At 30.3% G+C, this 22,380-nt stretch overlaps 2 protein-coding genes across 2 annotated transcripts; both read left to right on the top strand.

Moving 5' to 3' along the window:
- The first annotated feature begins 11,836 nt into the window (after positions 1 to 11,836).
- LOC107413850 (uncharacterized) lies at positions 11,837 to 16,894 on the top strand. The gene is made up of 7 exons (XM_025071873.3): positions 11,837 to 12,413; positions 13,467 to 14,313; positions 14,433 to 14,712; positions 14,922 to 15,029; positions 15,265 to 15,543; positions 15,797 to 15,940; positions 16,343 to 16,894. Exons 1-7 carry the CDS (start codon positions 12,092 to 12,094, stop codon positions 16,517 to 16,519), a joined length of 2,157 nt encoding a protein of 718 aa, XP_024927641.3. The 5' UTR covers positions 11,837 to 12,091; the 3' UTR covers positions 16,520 to 16,894.
- Positions 16,895 to 18,644: 1,750 nt separating this feature from the next.
- Positions 18,645 to 22,380, top strand: LOC107413848 (uncharacterized). Its single transcript, XM_016021895.4, has 6 exons — positions 18,645 to 19,411; positions 19,845 to 19,973; positions 20,061 to 20,181; positions 20,293 to 20,374; positions 21,635 to 21,788; positions 21,884 to 22,380. The coding sequence occupies exons 1-6, from the start codon at positions 19,127 to 19,129 to the stop codon at positions 22,013 to 22,015; spliced, it is 903 nt and encodes a 300-aa protein (XP_015877381.3). The 5' UTR covers positions 18,645 to 19,126; the 3' UTR covers positions 22,016 to 22,380.

The raw sequence follows: 22,380 nt of genomic DNA, 5'->3' as shown, positions 1-22,380 counted from the left end.
GAAGATATCTAAGTGTATGGTATAGTACAATTAAAAAATAGTATTTTATTTTTGAAAATATTTCTCTCAAGACCTCTAATTCCATTCTTTGAAAAAGTTTTTCGTTTAAAATTTATTTCACAAAACTCAACTTGTACCCCAAATCAATATCATAAAACCAGTACTTAAATAGTATAAATCAATGACTATTAAAATATTGTAAACCGAATTAATCATGACTTAAATATTGAATATAAAATAGTATAAACATAATAGCATTTCGAAACACCACTAAACGTAAAAAAAAAGAAATATGTGGGATGAACTCATCTCACGACTTTTAACGTCCTATAGGCATCGTGACAACACAAACTTCAAGAATGAATCCATTTCATGATCCTTAGTTTACAAAACATATTGTAGCAATAATGAACTTGTGGGATGAACCCACCTCACTACTCTTACTGTACTACAGACATGACAAACCTACATGCTATAATATAATACTAAACAAAGTCATTGATACTATATGGTACATCAATTAAAAATAACAGTACAATAACCATACAAGATTCCTTGTAAGATCATACTTTTCCAAATAATACTATATTATAGAACATAATTTAATATTCAAATCCAACCATTTATTAAATATTTCAAAATTTTTAAGTCATCATTTTATATCAAAACATAAATATCGCAATGAAATATATATCACCTTAAACTATTTTTAAGCACTTAAGAATATAAAATACTTAAACATGCTTAAAAATATATATAATTTCCAATCCACTTTTCTAGAATCAACTTTTTTTTTAAAAAAAAAAAAACCTAAAATATTGATTTAATTGCCAAAATATTTTAAGACCAATAATCACAAGTTCATCATGAACTCATTAAAATTTGAAACCATTAAAAATTTTGTTGAAAGTTTTATGAAATGATAACATATATATGTGACAAACCAATATTCATATATGCATAAAATAAACATTATATGGTTTGTACAAATAAACACACCAATAAATCAACCCATACATTTTTAAAATATCCAAACCACATATATATTATACTGGCATGCCTAAAACAATTTAAAAATATAATCACTTACAGATACCATTGATGCTCACTCCTGCTCCTCGTAAGATCATCTCTAGTTTCAATACGGATGCCTAAAATGTAATAAAATACTCTTCAGGCTCCAACAACTAAACCAAATATATTGGTGTGTACCAAATGTTTTAAAATAATATATACAACTATAAATTACATAAATTGGATATTCAGAGGTTTAATTATACTGCGAACCTTTAGGATTCAATAACTAAAATTAGGATTTTTACCCTTAAGGCCAATTTTTAAAAAAATTGAATCTTCTAATGGATCCTATTAATATCTAGTTACACTAATCCAACTTCATCCAATTTAACCAATTTTTGTCCAAACATAGTCCAATTTCACTTGATATTAACTAATTGACCTAAAACTGGAAAAATTATCAATGATTTTCAAAATTTACGAACTTTATATCAATGAAAAACCTTTAAAATGGGTAACAAGAATATAAGCTCACATTGGTTCAAAAATACCGCTGATGGCAGGAAAAATTATCGAAAAACTAGTCCAAATTTCTCAAGGATAGATATCTTAAATCGTGAGGAACTTTTACTAACGGAGGCTAGATTTGAGCTTAAAGGGTTCAAAAATAATAGGTGAAGGGTATGGATTAAGCTAGAACAGCCAAAAAATAGCCAATTTATCGAAAAATGCCAAACAGCTACCACCAGTTTCAAATAGCTGATCCTGATGCGTTGATCAATAGTTTTGCCAAAAAACTACCAGCTTGGTCACCTTAAGGTGAGCTTGTCAGAGGTTAGGCGTGTGATGTAGTTTGACAATCAAAAAGAGGTCAATCGACAGTGACCCAATTTGTGAAGGAAATAGGTCATGGGTTGGTCCACAGGTCACACGAGGTATGCAGGGGTTTTAGGGAATTTTTTGGTAATTTTACAATTGCTTTAATTAAGTCATGATTTTCCATGTACATATAGTGCTCTAGGTCATTAACAGACAAAAATATGGAACTAATTTGGACACTAATATAATATCGATGCTTCAAAATTCACAAAATGACAACTTTTCAACCGTAACACTAAATTTGGCTTGCCACTAGTCTATGAATTTGTATCGACGAGCTCTACACAATGGTAAATCGATAAAACAACGTCATAATTCACAAACGGTCTAGTTGGTACAAACTCGGTAAAAACTTAAAAATTTCAGGCATTTTTTAGGACGAGATACTACAAATATCATATTAATGTTCAAACCAATCCCAAAGGGATCTGAATGTTTCAAAATACTAAAATTACATTTGAAAACCCTCTGTTGGGAGAGACCTAATCATACATATGAGGAACTAGGTCGACCCACAAACCCAACACCATCCATTTGGATCCTCACTAGTTGCATCTATTTTTTCGTCGTAATGTTGAACATGCACCTACCCATCCTCTTGACTATAAGATTTTCAACCAGTAAAGTCGTGGGGTGCCAATTCAAGTTTCCAATGGGTTGGCTGGAAATATGGCCATTTTAGGCTATGCCACACCTCCTTCCCCCTATTTTGGATCTTCTAAACCTATTCCTAGCCTCCTTTCATCAAGATTCTATACAATTTGATCGATCCATCAACTTCAAATTTGACCAAAGTTTTCAAAAAGTTTTCCAGTCACCAACGAGATTCTTGGACCAAGATGAGTATATTAATGTAATCTCCATCTCATGAGCTTTCCATTTGTACATTATTTGTTAATTTTGAACGTCATTTGCTTAAATTCCCATTTTTAGATTAGTTAAATACCAAAAAAAAAATTAGACCGTATTTGGACAATTTAAACCAAATTGATAATAGAATTATATTTCTATATATTGTTAGAATCCATTAGAAGGTTCAATTTCATCAAATTGATCTTTATGTGAAAAATTCCAATTTTAGGTACTGGATCTTGAAGGTTCGTGGTATAATTAAACATTTTGGTGTCCAATTTATGTAATTTTATTGTTGTATAAATTATTTTAAAACATTTGGTACATACCAATGTCTATGGTTTAACTTTTTAAGCCTAAAAAAAAATTTATTATACTATAGGCACTCGCACTACATCAGGAAGCAATATTGTGGAGGACCAGGAGTAATCATCAGTAGAATTTGTAAGTAGTTCATATTTTTTAATGGTTTCAGGAATGTTAATACAATATATATATATATATATGGTTTGACGTTTAAATGTTTATTTTATACATGTATGGATATCTACTTTTACATATATGTGTTATAATTTCATGTGATTTTTATTAAGATTTTAAATAGCTTTAAAGTTTAATGAGCTTATAATGAATTTGTAATCTTGGTATTTAAATATCTTAGTATCTAAATTGATATTTTAGCCCATTTGAAAAAAATTGATTTTGAAAAAGTAAATTAGAAATTATATACTTTTAAGCATGTTTACGTCTTTAAAATTTTAAAGTATTTAAAAATGCATTATGATGATATGTATTTCACTGTTGATATTATGACATGTATTTTTATATACAGTCTAAGGGTGAAAGAATGATTTGAATCCTTTGATATATTTAAATATATGGTTTTGATTTTTGGATATTAAATTTTGGTTTATGGTCAAATATTGGTTTGAAAAAATAAAAAAGTATGATATTGAAAATATTATTTTATGAATGCTGTATTATTGAGTTTTGATTTTGTAACCTATAGTTCTAGTAGCTCTATTATGTTATTATATTATTAGCAAGTAGGTTTGTCATGGTGTCTACATTATGTTAAGGATTGTGAATTGGATTTTTCTCATAGGTTTTTTATTGTCATAATATTTTTCTTACATTAAAAGTTATGAGTTCGATTTTTCTCTTAAGTGATCCATATACTTCCCCATAAGTTTTGAACTATTTGTTAGTGTTCCAAAAAACCATATATTACTTGGCAGCGCTAGGTATATCGTATAGTACATTATTTGGAGTTCTGATATACTTGTGATTTTATGAAAATTTTCATAAATATTTTTTATGAATATATTCTGATATTGTTTTATGCTTAGTATTTAACTGATGTCAATTTGATTTATAATATTTAAATGGTTTATTGATTTATAATATTTAAATACTTTTTTATGATATTGATTTGAGGTATAAGTTTGGTTTTCTGAAATAATTTTTATATTATACTATGCCAGTTATTAAAATATCAAAACAGTTAGCGAATGGTTTATCTCGAACTTTATTTGTTATTTTTGTATTTTTCTATAGTAGCAGCAACACTTATTTTTTCCTTATTTTTATATAGACTTATTCGCATCAATTATATAACTTAAATTTACAAATATTTTTAAAATGCTTTTATCTAAATTATAGATACAATAATGACTCTCAAAATGCATGTACAATAATAACCTGTAGTATAATGACCTATAGTGGTCAATCATAATTGGAAACTTATATACTATTGCCACTTTATCTATATATAGTGATGTATTACTTTGTATTGCAAGAATTTTATTACTCAATGAGATTTCACTAGAAGGATCATCCAGGGATCACTAGATGGGTCTTATCAAATGTATCAAAGTCGAGACCCATACAAAAACATATGTGCTAGATGGGTCTTATCAAATGTATCAAAGTCGAGACCCATACAAAAACATATGTATGCACATGATAAAAGTCCAAAGTGATTAAACGATAGTGAGCCCTTAGATGATGGATAGCGATGGTGAAGAAAAATCCCATGACCATCTGTCGAAATTTGATGATAGAAATTTCTTTTATTTTTTATTTTTATTTTTATTTTATTAAGGAGCAATATATTTTAAACTAGTGATGAAATTTCATCTAGGCTTGGTTGAACCCAGGACCTGGAATTGTGTTCTCCATAATTTTTACACTTAGGCAACACCAACTCCGTAACAAATGACACTTCAGTATTTGGAGAAAAAAAAAACAAAGAATCTAAAAATAATTTTTAGTGATTTTATTTTAAAGAGGTTACATATTTGGTGGTTTTTAAAGAAACACTATTAGGTAATTCTTTAATAATTAATTCTTAATAAGATCAAATCTTAAAGAATAAGTGATTCCAACAAAATCATTTACAAACATGTTTCAACAACGACAAGTGTGTAAATGATTTTCGTAAATTCAAAATGATACTTTTATAATTCAATAACACTACCAAAATATTAATTAAATTTATTTATCAAATAATATATGTTAAGATATTATTGATTTGCATTATTCATGTGATTTAAATATAGATAAGTTAATCCTTTAAATAGATAAATGAATTAAAAAATAAAATAAATATTATTATATCAAATATTACATCATTTAGTCAATAAATATGATAAATAACAACAAAATATGTATATAAAACAGGGCGGATTTATAGGTAATTGGGATGTTTATGGCCCCACAATTTGGAGTATAAACCCACCTATGCTTCAAGCAGTGATCTCGATCAAATCTGAAACAATTTGAGGAGCTTTTGGAGCTCAGCAATGGAGGCTCTAAGTGCATTAATACAAGAAATGGAAACCAAATAACCACTTTTATAGGAAATGTGAACGGAACCGGAGATGGGGTCACAAGAATTGCATCGAAAAGTCTGTGATTAGAAACATTGAAGAAAATAAAGGTCGATCTAATTCAAAGGTAGGATTTTTTAGGTTAACAAGTTGTGTTACAAGTAGAGCATGTATAGGTGGTGAAGGGTGAGCAGAGACACCAAAATAAATACGGCGGGGACGGTGGAGCGGGCAATTAAAAATAAAAAATAAAAAATTCTTAATCCCAAAATGAAGAAAAGAAAAATAAGGAAAGAGAAGATTGAGGGGGCTTTTTAGTAAATTTAGTATTTATTAGATTATTCACAGTTCGGTTTTTTTTTTTTTTTTTTTTTTTTTTGGGGATAAATTATTCATAGTTCAGTGGGAAGTATAAAAAGAACCTCTTTCTTATGATTATACATGTATAATAGTAAATAAGAAATATGTGATAATTTTTGTCATTTTGTATAGCATGGTTATTTTTTATTTAAAATAATATTTATAAATATATGTATTAAACTTTTGTCAATCCATTATACGGTAGAATAATTTTTTCAACTACAATTAACGTTATGTTTTTATATTCATTAAGTTTTCAATGAGTGGTTTTTAACTTTCCATCATTCTACATGTGTTTGATTATATCATTTTAACGGTTAAGATTATTTGTCAAAATTATTTATTAAAATATATATATATATGTGTGTGTGTGTGTGTGTGTGTGTGTGTGTGTGGGTGTGGGTGTGGGTGTGGGTGTGTATGATACGAGCTTAAGCAATCCAATTTAAATTTGTACAAATTAATATTTTACGGTCTAATTGATTCAAATTTTATGGAATGAATGACACCATAAAAAGGTTGTAAAAATATCCTATTGATAAGCTAAGACTTGAACTTTAATTCTCAAGTTAAGAAAAGTTCAAAATATAATTGTTAGAAAACCAAAATTTTTAACTTTCACAAATATTAATTTTTGTTGAAGATCATAAGTTGTTGTATTAACAAAATTGAAGCCTTTTATAGGCAAAAGTATCTTAAAAATTTGGTCAACAATGTTTTCTAAACCTTAAATTCTAATTTATTTTTTAATTTAAATTTGACTAATCAGATATTTTATAGTTTAGGAAAGTGACTAATTACATGACAAATTAATATTAAGAAATTAGTTAACAATTAACTGTCCAGCTAAAAATAATTAAAAACATAATAAAAATTAAAGGCTTACTAAATTTAAAATAAAACTAAAATTGTAAAACTTGGAGAATAAGTAAATTAGTGATAAGTAAAGCACATAATTCAGATTTAAAGGAAACAAGTTGATTTCTTTCTCTTCAAGCCACATTGAACAGCCATTTAGATACTACATGTCATGCCACATGTCCAAAGATGTCATGTCATCAAAGTGCCACATCATCATGTTTTTGAAAAATAACCTATTTGCCCATAACATTGGCCTCCTTCATGATATTTGTAGCCTTCAATATTCAATATTGTTATCAATTTTAATTATTCCTTAACTAAACTCTTGTACTCTTGATTGATAAATACCTCCTCGATAAAATTATTCAATACTTCTTTAAATGTTTTTGCACAAGTTCTTATAATTAATCTAGTTAGCAACTCCAATAACTTAGGATTCCATCTTTAAGTGCTTTCATGATAAATCTTATCAATATATATATATATATATATATATATATGTTTGTATATGGAATGGGCTCTTTAGTTGAATAAGTCAATTTTATACAAAACAACACATATTTGAGTGTATATTTAGTGCCATTTCCGCCCTCTGATGGAATAATTTTCTTTCTATTATTCACGATATCATCAATTATATTAGTAAATCTTCTAATAAGAGGCTACATTTTGCATAGCTAACAAGAAAAAAAAAAAAATTCCCTTCCAAACTTCCCCTGCTCTGTGGTGTAAAAGATCAATAATTTGTTAATTATTGACACACTATCATTTGTAAAAAAAAAAAAAAAATACTAAATGCATATTTTTGATACTCTTTATTTTCAGAATTGTGTATTTTAGACTCTGCAGTTTTAATTATGTTGATTTTGAAATTTGTTACGTACAATTGCCAACTTTGTGATGTGCTTAGAAAAAATTTTTGCAATGCATTAACCTTTTGCTTTGTTATTTATTTATATATTTATTAGCTGATAAAACGTTTTACCCTTTTTAATAATACCATCAATTTAAAAGTACTTTTCTTTGTGTAAAGAAAAAAATTATAATTACATTTGACTTGAGGACGAATGAACTAATTATTGTTTTTTTTTTTTTTTTTTTTTTTTGAAGAAACTAATTATAGTTAACGAGCTGCATTATTATGATTATGCTTTTTTTTTTTTTTTGGTAAAATCATTTGATTATGGCGTAAGTTATATCCCCTGTATTATGTCCATAATAAATTTAATAATGTTCCCTTTTTCAAGGAAATTAATGCGATTTGTACATGCATGCTTTGCCACAGTAGCACGTGGTTCTCTATTAAAGGAATTATACTTTTTTTTTTTTTTATTGTGGACAAATTTTTTGTAATATGATTTAGAATTTTCATAGACATCAACATTACTATATGATAATATGGTATTTGGATTTATTATTATTTTTTTTTTTTGGGGATAAAATATGGTATTTGGATTTTGAAGGTTCAGCATTACTCTAAAAAATAATTAATAGGCAGAGATTAAAATATTAAAATATATAAAAAGTGGGGTTGCTAATTTAAGCTGGTCATAATTTAAACGGTAAAAATTTTATAAAATTCATTTTATTTTCGTTATTTAATGTACCCTTTTTAATATTATATATATAGAGTAACTTTAACATCAGCTTTTTAAAGAGAAGTTTTCTGAAAAACTACAATTCAGTTAATTAAAAACTATTGTAAAAGTTTGAAATTTATTCTATAAAACTATTCAAACATTTTTATAAATTGCTTTTGAACTTCAAAGGCAAAAAACAATATAAGAAATCATAACAAACAGCGTCTAAATGAAAAATGTGTAATGCTCTCATAACCTAATTAGGTGAATGTTTAGACTTTAATATGATGGTATTTTTCATTTTTTGGTCTTCTTTAATATGATAGTATTAGTAATTACCAATTATACTATGAAACTACACCTTTCGATTGAGATTAGCTATCATGACCTAATCTGCGTTTGGACTTTATTTCTTTGTCTAGACTTTATTCATTTTCATGTCTGAATGGGAGGATTATAGAAAATCAAATATACTTTTAATTTTGTTGCGTTTAAATATTCCACAGCATCGGTGTAGATGCTTCGAAACGTGGGCACCAAAAGATGCCTCTGACCTCATAAATAATGGTTACCAATGGGTTATGGAATCATTATATATTATAAATAACAAAAAAATATATGATCCGGCTTGTTTGGTTGTTTGAATGAAGGAACAATTTCACACACCCCCCCCCCCCCCCCAAAAAAAAACCAAAAAAAAAAAAAAAAAAAAAGGGAAAACGAAGGACCAATATCATTATTACTAATATTAAAAGAAGTTTGAGATTGCTTTAAAAAGAAAAAGAAAAAGTTTGAGTTTTAATGATAATAATAATAATAATAAAGTTTTAAAATTTTAAATAATTTTATTTTCATAGTTGTGAACTTATTTTTTAAAAAGATTACCTCAGAGAAAATTAAAAGAAAAAAAAAAAAAAACCGGTTAACATTGTGAGTCAACAAGACATTTTTTAAATTTTTTTCAAGCAAAAAATTATTTATTTATTATTTATTTTTTTATTTTATATTGGAATAGAGTTAAACCTCAACAAAATAGTTTTATTTTATTTTTTTTAGAAAACAAAAGTTATTCTAGCTCTCTTATCTTGAATTTAATTAGAGTTCAAATGGATTTGGGTCCTAAAATAGTTTTTTTTTTTCCAAAAAAATAATCACATGATGTATAGTAAAAATTATTTCTACAAGAGAAAGTATATTAAGAAAAGCAAATATTTTACTTTTATTTCTACAAGAGAAAGTATATTAAGAAAAGCAAATATTTTTACTTCCTTGATTTTTTTTTTCTTCTAGTTTCCTTAAATTGATATATATGGTTCAAATGACATCAATTGTTTGTATGTTTGTACAGTCATTTCTATGCAACAAATTAGACTTAAGTAAAACTCACAAAATCCATCGAAGTATTGCAAATTTGAATACTTTGCTTCTAAATTTTTGCGCAAGTCGAGTGCTTAATCAAGTCCAAAATTGGTAAAAAAAAACAAAATGTATGCAAGTACATGTACATATATATATATATATATATATACAATTTAATTAAGAGTTAAAAACACTTAAGGTCATAAATTATAAACGCTTTATACTTATCGAATTATAAAATGTGTTGCATTGCCTCTTTACCTATTGGTTTTCTTATTTTAGTCTTATTATGTATTTTAGACAAATGAAATTTATAAAATTAATTTTATATAACTAAAATCACTCTATTAAAAAACTGTTTTATTTCAGTTTTAATCGGTGTTTATGTTTAATTTTATTAAATTTATTAGCTAAAATCCAAAAATTGGACTAAGTGACAAAAAAAAAAACAATATTTTAACTTTTTTTTTTATGTTCAAAAGGTAAAATAAAATAAAAATAAATCTTTCCTTTGAGTTTGAAGCTTTTTAACTTGTACTAGAGTTGCTTGGAAGAAATAACATCTTGATTAAATGGTGGGTGATTGACCCATTTTATGACAACAACGTAATTCTAACTCCCATCAATCAAATTGAAATTTTCAACATGTCGACCCAAAAAAAACTCTATACTTAACGTTACATTCCCAATCTTCAACATTATTTGGTTTTCAGTCATTTATTCTTAAATATTTGAAAAATATTAATCAAATATCCAGATTTCAGAGAAACTGTCATAACAATTCAAAACCCCATGGTGGATTACCAACGGCTACAAGGGAATGAAAAATTATTAAAGATAACAAAGCACAAAAATGAAAAGCCAAAAATAAAAATAAAAAATAAAAAATAAAAAAAAGGAAAAAGGAAAAAGATAAAGACACAGCACAATCATACGGCTTAAGATGACATGAAAAAGAAATCATAAAGTGAATAAAAAAAATAAAAAAATAAATAAAAATGAAAAAAAGGGTGTGTTTGCGTGCATGTGAGAGTGGGTATAGCAGAAACAACATTATTATCTGCGGTGGTTCGAATTGCTTATTTCACTGCCCCTCATTGAAAGGTAGGTTACACCACTTTCAATTAGCAATTGGACCGTTTTTATTAATTATTATTTCTTTTTATATGGGTCATTGACCCTACATTAGATTGCTACCTTTTTATTCCATATTCTGTAACTTTCACTCTATTAATTATTATTATTATTATTTATTATTTTCTTACAGCCAGTTAAAAATTTTAAATTCCATTCTTTTTTTGACTATTTTGTCTTGAAATTGAATGACCCAAACAAATGACTTAAACGGCATGCAAAAAACTTTTTAGCATCTCTACTTTGCTTTGGTTGCTATTCTTTTGCATGTAGCTTTTTTGTGTACCACATTGATGTTACAAATTATTATGCCAAACAAGACGTGGAATAAAAAAAAAAATGAATAGTGTAATTTAAAATAGGGTATTTTAATTTGTAAGAGTATTCAATCAATGTTTTAGGTGAATTGAACTTAATATATGGTTTTCCAATAAAGTAATCACTGTCAAAACATATTATTCTTTTGTCAAAATCATAATATTATTGGGTAGTAATTTTACTACATGTCTTCACTCCAATCTAGAACAGGGAATTCCCTTTCTTTTTTCTTTTTTTTTTTTTTTTTTTTTTTGGGGCTGTTTTGAGATTTTGGTTAACTTAAATCAAACAATTTTTAATATTAAATGAATAAATAAACAAGTCATATTAAAAAAATAAAAAAAAGAAAAAAAAGAAAAAGAAAACAGATGTAGCATAAAGAAAAAGGAAAAACAATAGGTTTTCTGGAAGGTGGAAAAAGCAGGAAAAAATAAAGAAAAAAGTGAACAAGGAAAATGGTCCCTCAAACGAACCCTTGACTTCTTACCCATAAAAAAATAATTAAAAAATAAAAAATGGGACCCACAATATACAACGTGGAAGCAGAGCAAAATTCCTAAGTATACGAAATTTTGAAAAAAAAAAAAAAAAAAAGTGGGTCCCACGAGGCCAAAGAAGCCTTCAAACCTCTTAGCCTCTCACTTTTGGAAGTTGGTAAGACGCGACCACCCTCTGTCTCTCTCTCTCTCTCTCTGACCTTTAGCTTCATGTTTACAGCAAAACACACGCATACACATAGAAACACACCACAGAGAACTATAGAGGTGTATAGATATAGAGAGAGAAAGAGATACATAATAAGTAGGAGATAGAAAGAGAAAGTTTCTCTCTTACAAGCATGCAAACCCTGCGCTATGCCACTAGTTTCCACTTTTATCCCTCCCACACTCCTCAATTCACATGCACACCAACTCAACTCTCTCACTCAATTCCATGGCTGCGGTTTCACACGTCGAGTCTGTGTTGGAGTTCTTGAGGAAGAATGGGTTCTCGGAGGCAGAGTCGGCTCTCAAAGTTGATATGATCGAGAAGGGTGATCTGGGTTCTTTCGATTATGAGAAATTCTTGTTCCCCATGGTCCCACCTCCACCTCCGGTGAGGATTCCGGCCACTTCTCTCCGATCGGATATTCCCTCTGGGAACCAATCGAGATCGACCTCTTTGTCTTCCGAGGATGAGTTTGTCAGCTTGGGTTCTTCCACTTCTGAAATTTGCTCTTCTGGTACCTGCTTAATTTCTCTTTGTTTTTTACCTTGATCGAAATTCAAGTCTGGTTTGGTTTAGTTTTCTTCTTAATTTTTAAGTATATGGTTTTTATATTTCTAAATTAATGAAAAAAAAAATACAGATGAATTCACATCTCCTCTGTTTTGCTAAGAAATTATCAATTTGAGTGGATGAGTTTCAGTTTTGACTATTACTTTTTTATTTTCTTGGTTCTAATGGATGATAAATTATTGCCCAAGTTTATTTGACTTTCGGTTTGATCAGGGAAGATTTTTTTTTTTTTTTTTATGTTTAATGATTATTCCATTCTATATTCATGCTTGATTCAGTTGTAATGGCAGATCTTTTCTCATGTTAGTGGCATTCGGTTTTCACCTTCTGTAAAATGACCAAATAGCAATTCACAAAAGCTTTACAAAGATTCAAATATTTTATTGTTTTTCTTAGTATGAAGATTATAGCAAATCTTTTTAGTTCCCATGCCGCCAATATATTCTATGTGGTTCTTTGTCTTTTTCTCTTTGTATGTTTTGCTGGTATTAAGGAATTTTCAGTGAAAAAATTATTTTAGGTGGAAATTCCTGATTGGAAATGGTCTCACTCTCTACCATCATTTATTTTCTTTCTTGAAAATAGAATCTTTGTGACTTTTTTCGCTTTGTCTTCTTGTTACCACACTCACTTGTATGATTATTCAAAAAAACCAGTTGTCAAAACCTGTACCTTATCGCTGCCAATTTTTGGATTTGCTATGAAGGTATCGTCAAGGGGTACATCAAACACATTTTCATACCTGTGCCTGCCTTTTCTGTTACTAAAATTTGTTTGATATGCATGTTTGCAGTATTTCTAGTGAATTTAGAGTACACAAACTGCAGACCTCTTCTGATATTAATATATTTCTAATCATATTAAATTCTAAGAAAAAAGATATTAGAAGAAAGTTTTCCGATGATGTTTTTTGCTTCATTTCTCTTTTTCTTTTAGTTGGTACTTAGTACATTTGAGAAGTCTCAATCTTTTAATTTTTTTTTTTTTTTTTTAATAGAATTCACAAATCCGTATGGAATTCGATCAACGACTCAAGGTAGTTCCAAAGCTTCATCTGAAGGGTTATCTCAATTTGGCACAGCTCGCGATTGCCATGATTTTGATATGCAAAATGACCTGTTCTGGTATGATGAGAAAGATGATGGAAATTTCATGACTCCCTCATTTAAAGGGCCTGATTTCTTGGGTTGTCCAAGTGAGGATAAGTTCATCATGAGCACTGAAACAGATAATCAATGTGACAACTTGTTGGATTTGAAGCATAAATCTGAAAAATTCCGATCAGAACTAGACATTGACTACTTGGACAAGACATGTCTTTTCAATGTTGCTCCTGTTGTTGATGAAAGTAAGGTTCCTTTGATGGATTATTATCAGGTTGATAAAAAGAATATGCTTGAAAAGGATTTCGAAGGAGATGCTTTGATTTGTTCCCACTATGGTTGCTCAGCGTCGTTTAGCAATTGTTGCACAGGAGGCGGAGAATTCTGCAGTGAAAATCCAGAAACCTTCAACTACTTAATCAAAGAAACCGATTCTAATGATTTTCTCGGAAAGCTTGTCCATGACATTCCTTACACAGATCCACATAAAAGTATAAACAAGGGTTCTAACTACTCTGCTAAAGGTTCTTCTGACCAAAATGTTAAGGTAACAGAGAGAGATTTCATACTGAATGGAATTTTCGACTATGATGTGGGGAATGATGAAATCAATAAAGAACTCAATGAGCAAGAGGCAGCAGAAAATGGTGTCAACATTCCTGCTGATGAGATTTTAATGTACGGTACCCGTGAAGACGAGTATGAAGTATTCGATCTAAGAATCATACACAGAAAAAACAGGTTTGTTGGTTATTCTCTACTTGCTAAACAAGCTCAAGGTGACAACTTTTTGAGCATTGACAAAGCTTGTGTATTTTGAGGTTAATAAGTATGTACTCATCTATTGTGGCATGTGACAGGACTGGATTTGAAGAGAATAAGGATCTGCCTGTTGTGCTAAACTCTGTTATTGCGGGCAGATATTACATTACTGAATACTTAGGTTCGGCGGCTTTCAGTAAGGTTGTACAGGCTCATGATCTTCACACAGGGATTGATGTTTGCTTGAAGATTATAAAAAATGATAAAGATTTTTTCGATCAGAGTTTAGATGAGATAAAACTTCTGAAGCTTGTAAACAAGCATGATCCTGCAGATGCACATCACATTCTCCGACTCTATGACTACTTCTATCATCAGGTATGTATGTGACTATGTCCCGTCCCATGTGAAAATAACACATGAATTAAAAAGTGTTCCAAATTTATTTATCCAGGACGCAGACATCGTCAAGTCATAAATTTTTGGGTGATTGGATATTTATATTTCAAAAAATAAATTTTACATGAGCATGTGATTCTATTATTCATTCACTGTGGTAATGTTTTCTTCTCAATAAAAATCAACAGGAGCATCTTTTCATTGTTTGTGAACTCCTTCGAGCAAACTTGTATGAATTTCAAAAATTCAATCAAGAATCTGGTGGAGAAGCTTATTTTACAATGAGAAGATTGCAGGTGTGTTTACTGCACTATTGCTTTGTGATGCTTGTATTGGTGAAAAAAAAAAAAATCTGTCTCTGTGTGTTTTAAGTTGCAAGTTACAACTCCACAGTTTCAGTACTAGAGCTTTACATGCTTCATAATTATGACACAGGATACTTCTTCTTGATGATAATATCCAGAGACATAACAAACTATTAGAGAATTATAGCATTGCTGGCATGGAACTTATTGATTGCACTCTTTGCAGGTGATAACCCGTCAATGTTTAGACGCATTGCAATATTTGCATCGCTTGGGAATTATTCACTGCGATTTAAAGCCTGAAAATATTCTCATCAAAAGTTACAGCAGATGCGAAATAAAGGTCATTGATCTCGGAAGTAGTTGCTTTCACACTGACAATTTGTGCCTATATGTGCAGTCTCGTTCATACAGAGCTCCTGAAGTCATCCTAGGCCTGCCTTATGATCAGAGGATTGACATGTGGTCACTTGGCTGTATCTTGGCTGAGTTATGCTCTGGGGAAGTATGTGTTCAATCTGCATTGCTCTTTCATTACAATAAATTTATTATTACATTTTTCTAATTCATGATACTGAATTTGCTAGAATTGTTATATCATGACATAGGAGATCACTAGGCTTGTATATCCTGGAAATGTCTTAGTTCTATTCATAGCTTCTCATTATGATGCTGTTTGGACTTGACTTTACATTCAAGAATTGTTCCTTAGGCTATTTATTCGGAGTACTAATTCATTTCTTAATTCTTAAAAACAGGTTCTGTTTCTGAATGATGCGGTTGTCATGATCCTTGCACGCATGATTGGGATGCTTGGTCCTATTGAACTGCATATGTTAGAGAGAGGCCAAGAGACACCTAAGTACTTCACAGAAGAATATGATCTGTATCATATAAATGAGGTTAACATCCTACATCTCTCCCTCCCTCTTTGGTTATCAGCGAGAGTCTACTTATCTTGTTCTGTTTGGAAAATCCTAAACCGTCCTCGCTGTCTACATTCGAGAATTTCAAGATGCTATTGCTAGCTCACATCTTTTGTTTCGGTGAAAGAAGCAAAATGTTTGGCTTAGCAATTTTAGAACTTCTTTATATATATATATCTGGTTTGTCTTAATAAGTATCATGGAATTCTTTATTCTTTTGTGGAGGAAAAGAGGCAGACCAAATGGGATATATTTTAATGGGACTGATCAAGGCTTATTAAATGATGACTTTTAAGTATTTCAATACACCAGCATGGAATCTTTTATGCCTGAGATTTTAAATATATTTTGAACTTTTATCTATCTTATCTTGCACAGGAGACAAACCAATTGGAATATATAATTCCTGAGGAATCCTCCTTGGAGAGTCACCTTCGAGTCACTGACGTTGGGTTCATTGATTTCATTAGAAGCTTACTCGAAATCGATCCAGAGAGGCGCCCAACTGCGAAGGAAGCACTAGAACATCCATGGCTTTCCCATGTGTATGAGTAAAAATCTTGATGAAGTTGTGGAAAACACAACCAAAAAAAAAAAAAAGGCTGGCTTTGTCAATTTTCAAGAGAGCACAACTGAGGGATCTAATGGCTTCTCTGTGAGTAGAAAAGTGGTAAGAAACATTTCCAATTTTCAGTTTTGACGTTTGTGTACATGCTTTTTGTTACTTTATCATATTCACATTCATTTGGTAATTAACATGTACATTTTTTTTTCTTGGTCCAAAATGTTATGCCATTTTTTTTTTTCCCCCCTCTTTGTTCAGTTGGGGAATTTGTATGACAAATGACCACATATTGGAAAAGACAATAAAAACTCATCTTGTAAAATCAATATTGAGTTGTGTTCGAATAAAATATTATGGTTTTTATACTCTTATTTTAAACAATTTTTGCAACTTGAAATATGATAAAGTATCATTCAGTTAGGTTTTTTTTTTTTTTTAACATAATGATTAATTAACATGTACATAACTAGTTTAGACATACTATAAATAATTATTATTATTTTACAGTTTTTTATTCTTAAAGACAATAATTTTTTATACTGTATATTGTTTATGTAACTTGGTCAATTATAATTAAAAACTTGATAGAACAATTTATCAGACATTAATAAATAATATATATATTTTTTTAAAACACTAATAATTAATTTTAAAGCATGGGCAAAGCTTTCCATATAATATTATTTCTAACGGAATTGTTAAACGTGGCAATTCATGAAGATAAAAACATGTGGATTTACTTTTAGGCATAAACTCTTTTTGATAATAAAGAAAGTAGAAACGAATAAAATAATTTTCACCAAATATAATAAAAAAAAAACAAAACAAAAAACAAAAAACAAAAAAATAAATAAGTAAACAAATTTTTTGCATTTACCAAAAAGTAAAACAGATAAAAACAAATTTTACATCCAAAAAGTAAAACCAAGTACTAGGTTTATTACGGATCATAATCCTCTGTCCAATTATCTTATCTTTACTCCTGTCTTTCTAATTAAACTTAAAACATTTTACTCAAAAATTTGTAAAGTAAAACAGAAGTTAGTTTCAATTCCGTTTTGTCTTTTTTCTAATTTGCTCTCAAAATCACCAGTCGATCAACTCTGCCAAAATATGTGTATATTGGCTATTTATGGCTTGAATTAATCAAATCTCTTGGGCATTCATAATCATACCCATAATAAAATAAAATAAAATAAAATACCAACTCATTCAGCCTGCATATTCCATTAAACCGAGAAGTACTGCTATATATCTATGATTTGTCACCTACTTATTTGCACTATTGTATGTCTTTGAGTAATAAAAGTCCATCTAAATTGAAAGTCACTATGTAATAATTATAGTTTTACATGGTTTTTTACTCTGAATCATACCATGCCCAAGTCTTAAAATCACCAAAAAAAAAGAAAGAAAAAAAGCTTAAAATGAAGAAAATCCAAAACTATATAGGTCACCTTGCAAATAAATTCCACTTTCGAATGTTTTTTTCTTCTAGCTGTCGTAGAAGGAGGAATTAAGGAATATTCAAAGATGAAATGAGTCGGAAGACTAATGGAACTTCCCTAACCCAAAAAAACTAAATAGAATAAAAAAACAGTAAAAGATGAGAAAAAAAATTTAAATATTGTGGCATTCATTGGTTGGTGGAATAGGTTTTGGAGACTCACTAAGAGGAACAGAGGATGCGACTTCATTCATTACGCTTTATTCTAACTAATTACATCTTTTGTATTTTGTACTTCAATTAAAAAAAAGAAAAAAAAGAAAAAAAGAAAAGTCAGATTGCTTTGAAACTAAATTAAACATACACATAGTGTAGTTTTTTTTTTTTTTTTAAAACTATGGTGTAGGGTTATATGTGGTTTTAACCCAAAAGTATAATTCTGAAATTTTTTAATCTCTTTTAACTTTTTTTATTATAAAATTATAAAACAGAAAAAGATAGAGAATGGTAATTAAAAAAAAAAAAAAAAAAAAAAAGAGACGACAAGAACGTTGGTCTTTGAGAAAGAAAAGAACCAAAGGTTGTCTTATGTGATTGGCGGATTAGGATTCAATATCCCCTCTGAGGCTGCTACCTTCGTTCTTTCTTTTCTCACTTTTCTCCGCCTTTTTTTTTTTTTTTTTTGAACTTTCTTCACGACCCACTCTCGCTTTCAGCGCGTGCTTCCACTTTCCATCTCTTTGCCTTAAACACCTATTTCTGGACAACCTTCCCGACCTCCAAGCCCACAAAATTTCGCCCACTCGCTCACTGAGCGTGCGGACAATCAGCACTCCCCCCAAAACCACACACTCTCTCTCTCTCTCTCTTTCTCTTTCTCTCTCTAGACTTCGTCGAAGAAGCTCCATCGCCGAGAAAACTAGGAAGAGATAGAGAGAGATAGAGAGAGAGACAGAGACAGAGAGTTTTTTGATTGGTTTTCGAGAAAATTATAATCCATAAATTATTTAAAAAAAAAAAAAAAAAAAACACCAAGCTGTGAGGAAGAGGTACACGTTAACAGCGTGCGCACCATAGGCGCATCCTAATTTTTGTCATCGCTATCTCTGGTATCAGCATCGTCGTCGTCGTGTTTGAGTCGGCCAAATCAATGGCTGAGTTGACTCAGGGCGAGGTGGCTTACTCGCCGAGAACTCTGCAAGTATGGAGAGCTCTACTGAACTGGTTGGGCTTCTTCTTCCAGATCTTCCTTCAGATCCTTAGAGCTCTGGGTCACCTCCCTCTGCTCTCTTCTTCTTCTTCCTCTTCTTCTTCACCTTCTTTCAAGCCCTTGCCGGTCGTCGAGCTGCCGGAGCTCGATTCTTCCGCCGCCTCCACCGTCGATATCACCGACGTTAAAGATTCCGTCTCCGACGACCCCATAGACAGGCTCAAGGTACAGCTTTTTTTTTTATTATTTTTTATTTTAGAGTTTTTAGGTACTTTTCTAATTCGATTTCAAATTTGGGTTTTGTCGAGAAGTTTGAATTTAGAATTTTTTTTTTTTTTTTTCCGTTTGTTCTACTGTTGTAACTAACTGCTTGGAATATTTGCATAAATTTTGTATTTTGATTTGCCGTAGCTTCATAGCCTTTTTGTGGTTACTGAACTACTTAGAATAGTCATCCTTGGTCATTGGATTTGACAAAGCACATGATTCTTTCTTTGATTGTCACTTTTGGTTAAATTTTGGTTACTTGGGAAGCACAATTACTTAACCAACAAATTAGAATAATGGGTAATTCAAATAGTGAAGAAAAGAGATGTGGTTTTTTTTTTAAAAAAAAAATAATGTTTTATGGGTCTGAAAGATAAAAGAGCTTTTACAGGTTGTGCTCGACTTGGATGAGACTCTGGTTTGTGCATATGAGACTTCAAGCTTGCCTCCTGGTGTTCGAAATCAAGCAACAGAAGCTGGGTTGAATTGGTTTGAGCTTGAATGCATTTCTTCAGATAAGGTGGTTTTTCCCAATAGTCTTAAATTCGATTAAATTGCTAGCAATTCAAATTTTAAGTTTCTTACCTTAATGTGGTGCACTTTGAAGGAATCTGATGGAAAACCAAAGGTCAATTATGTTACTGTTTTCGAGCGTCCGGGGTTGCACGAATTCTTGAAACAACTCAGTGAATTCGCTGATCTTGTTCTGTTTACTGCTGGTCTTGAAGGTTTGCTCATCAATTTTTACAATTTTCTTTGTCTTTTTATCTTTTTGGTGTTGGGGGGGTTGGGTTACCCTTTTTTTCCTAATGTTATAATGTGTCTTTGAATAAGAACAGGTTATGCCAGACCACTTGTTGACAAAATAGATGCAGAAAACCGATTCATTCTTCGACTTTATCGGCCATCAACAACTAGCACGTAAGTAGTATCACTTTTTTGTTATCCTTCTTACAGAAGTGAAACCTGAATCTGTATTTATCTCATTGTTATGAATGTCGCATCTTTATTTCAGATATCCACGTAGTATTTTGTAATAAGAAATATCCACATAATGTAACTAATAAACTGTGCAATTTAAGCTTCTTTTTAAGTTGACTGATATGGTAATTAATTAATAAATGCCTGTATAATTAGCCTGAGTGTGCCTGACTGATGATGGATTGTAGTTCAAACTAGCCTTTTGAAGTTTTTATATTTGCAAGGTTATTAATGGGTAGTATTTGATTAAGTTCGTTAATAATTACATCTCATTCCGTAAGTAACAAGAACAGGAAATTATACAATGAGATATTATACATTACGTTCAGCTATTGTTCTATGTTCAAGCATGCAAACCATTTATATGGAACTAAATAACTTTAAAGAAAAATATTAGAAATTTTAAGGTGGTTCTACTAGAAACAATCCAATCTCTTTGAGATGGCTCTGGGTATTTTCTGCAGACTCATTTAACTTGATTTCATCATTATTTAACTTCTGCATTTTATCTCGTTATCAAGAGCTAGAGGTGTTATTAGATGTATAGTCATTTTGCGTAACTAAAAGTAGTCTATGTTCAATTGGAAATAAACTTCTCTCTTTCTTTGCTTGTACAAATGCTTTCTATTAGTGAAAGTTGTCTGTGGAATATGAAACTAATTTCTCGAGCCTCAAACTATGTTGATTAAAAAATTCTATTGTCCTATTCGTGGTATTTCGTCAAAATGGAATAGGAGGCTAGGAGCACTTTAAATAGAGTCCTTTGTTTCTCACTTGGGATTTGGTTTATCCATCCCATAAAACTTTTTTTTTTTTTTTTTACTCAAACCATCCCATAAAACTTTTGTTCTTTCTATTTGGCACTTTTGTCCAATTTAATGTTGTGTTATTTTTGTAAAGGGCTCATTATTTGGGGGTGACTAACTCAAGTTGAATCATTTATGGTAACTTCAGGAATTGTTAAAATCCTGTTAAAAATTCAAAGATATTGATATGCAATATGCATGCACTTTCATGTCTTTTATTCGCCTATTTTTTATTATGTTTTGTTCTGAAATACTCCCGCATTCTTCTATCATACACATCTTGGTTATCCATTCAAATATTGTTGTTTGGGGAAATAATATTCTTAAATTTCCATTTAGCTAAAACTTGGTTGTTTGGTTTAGTTAACCTTTGCTTTGATGCTGGTTTATACAGAGAATATCGTGAGCATGTTAAGGATCTCTCCTGCATAACAAAGGATATGTGTCGAATAGTAATTGTTGACAACAATCCTTTCAGCTTCTTGCTGCAGCCAGTAAACGGAATTCCATGCATTCCATTTTCTGCTGGGCAACCGCATGACACCCAGGTTAGGGATCTAAAACCATTGAAATTTTAGTGCCACCTCGCCAACTATAACTTACTTTGCACCTATTGATATTTTTCTTTTTCTTTGTTTATTAGCTTTTGGATGTCCTTCTTCCCCTCATCAAGCAACTATCTGAGCAGAAAGACGTTAGGCCTGCACTCTATGATAGGTTCCACATGCCTGAATGGTTTCAAAAGCAAGGAATTCCTTCACCCGGTTGGACATAGGAAGTAAAGGTAGAGAGGGAAAATTCCACTCTTCTTGTGCAAACCCCGTTAAATGTTCTGTTCAAACGCAGCATGTCCTCGTTAGACTCTAGCTTCTGTACAGCATCAATTTGTTCCAGTTCAGTTCAGTTCACTTCAGTGCAGATGTTGGTGAAAACCATATTTCTTTAGTTTTATCAAAAGGTTTAGATGCTGCATCTTATGGTTATATAGGCACACCATTTACGTATTTATACATTTGTTGGAAAAAAATCTCTGATTCATGTGTAACTTTGTTTATAGGCTTGCAGTTCTCTTCTATGTTTTTATATCTTGTTGTAACTTTTTAAAATTGTATCAAGAATCACTAGCATTTTATACGTTCA

Source organism: Ziziphus jujuba, chromosome 8 (genome assembly GCF_031755915.1).
Source record: "Ziziphus jujuba cultivar Dongzao chromosome 8, ASM3175591v1".
NCBI classification, from domain to species: Eukaryota; Viridiplantae; Streptophyta; class Magnoliopsida; order Rosales; family Rhamnaceae; genus Ziziphus; species Ziziphus jujuba.
The sequence above is the reverse complement of the archived record's forward strand: the minus strand, read 5'-3'. Positions and strand labels throughout refer to the sequence as shown.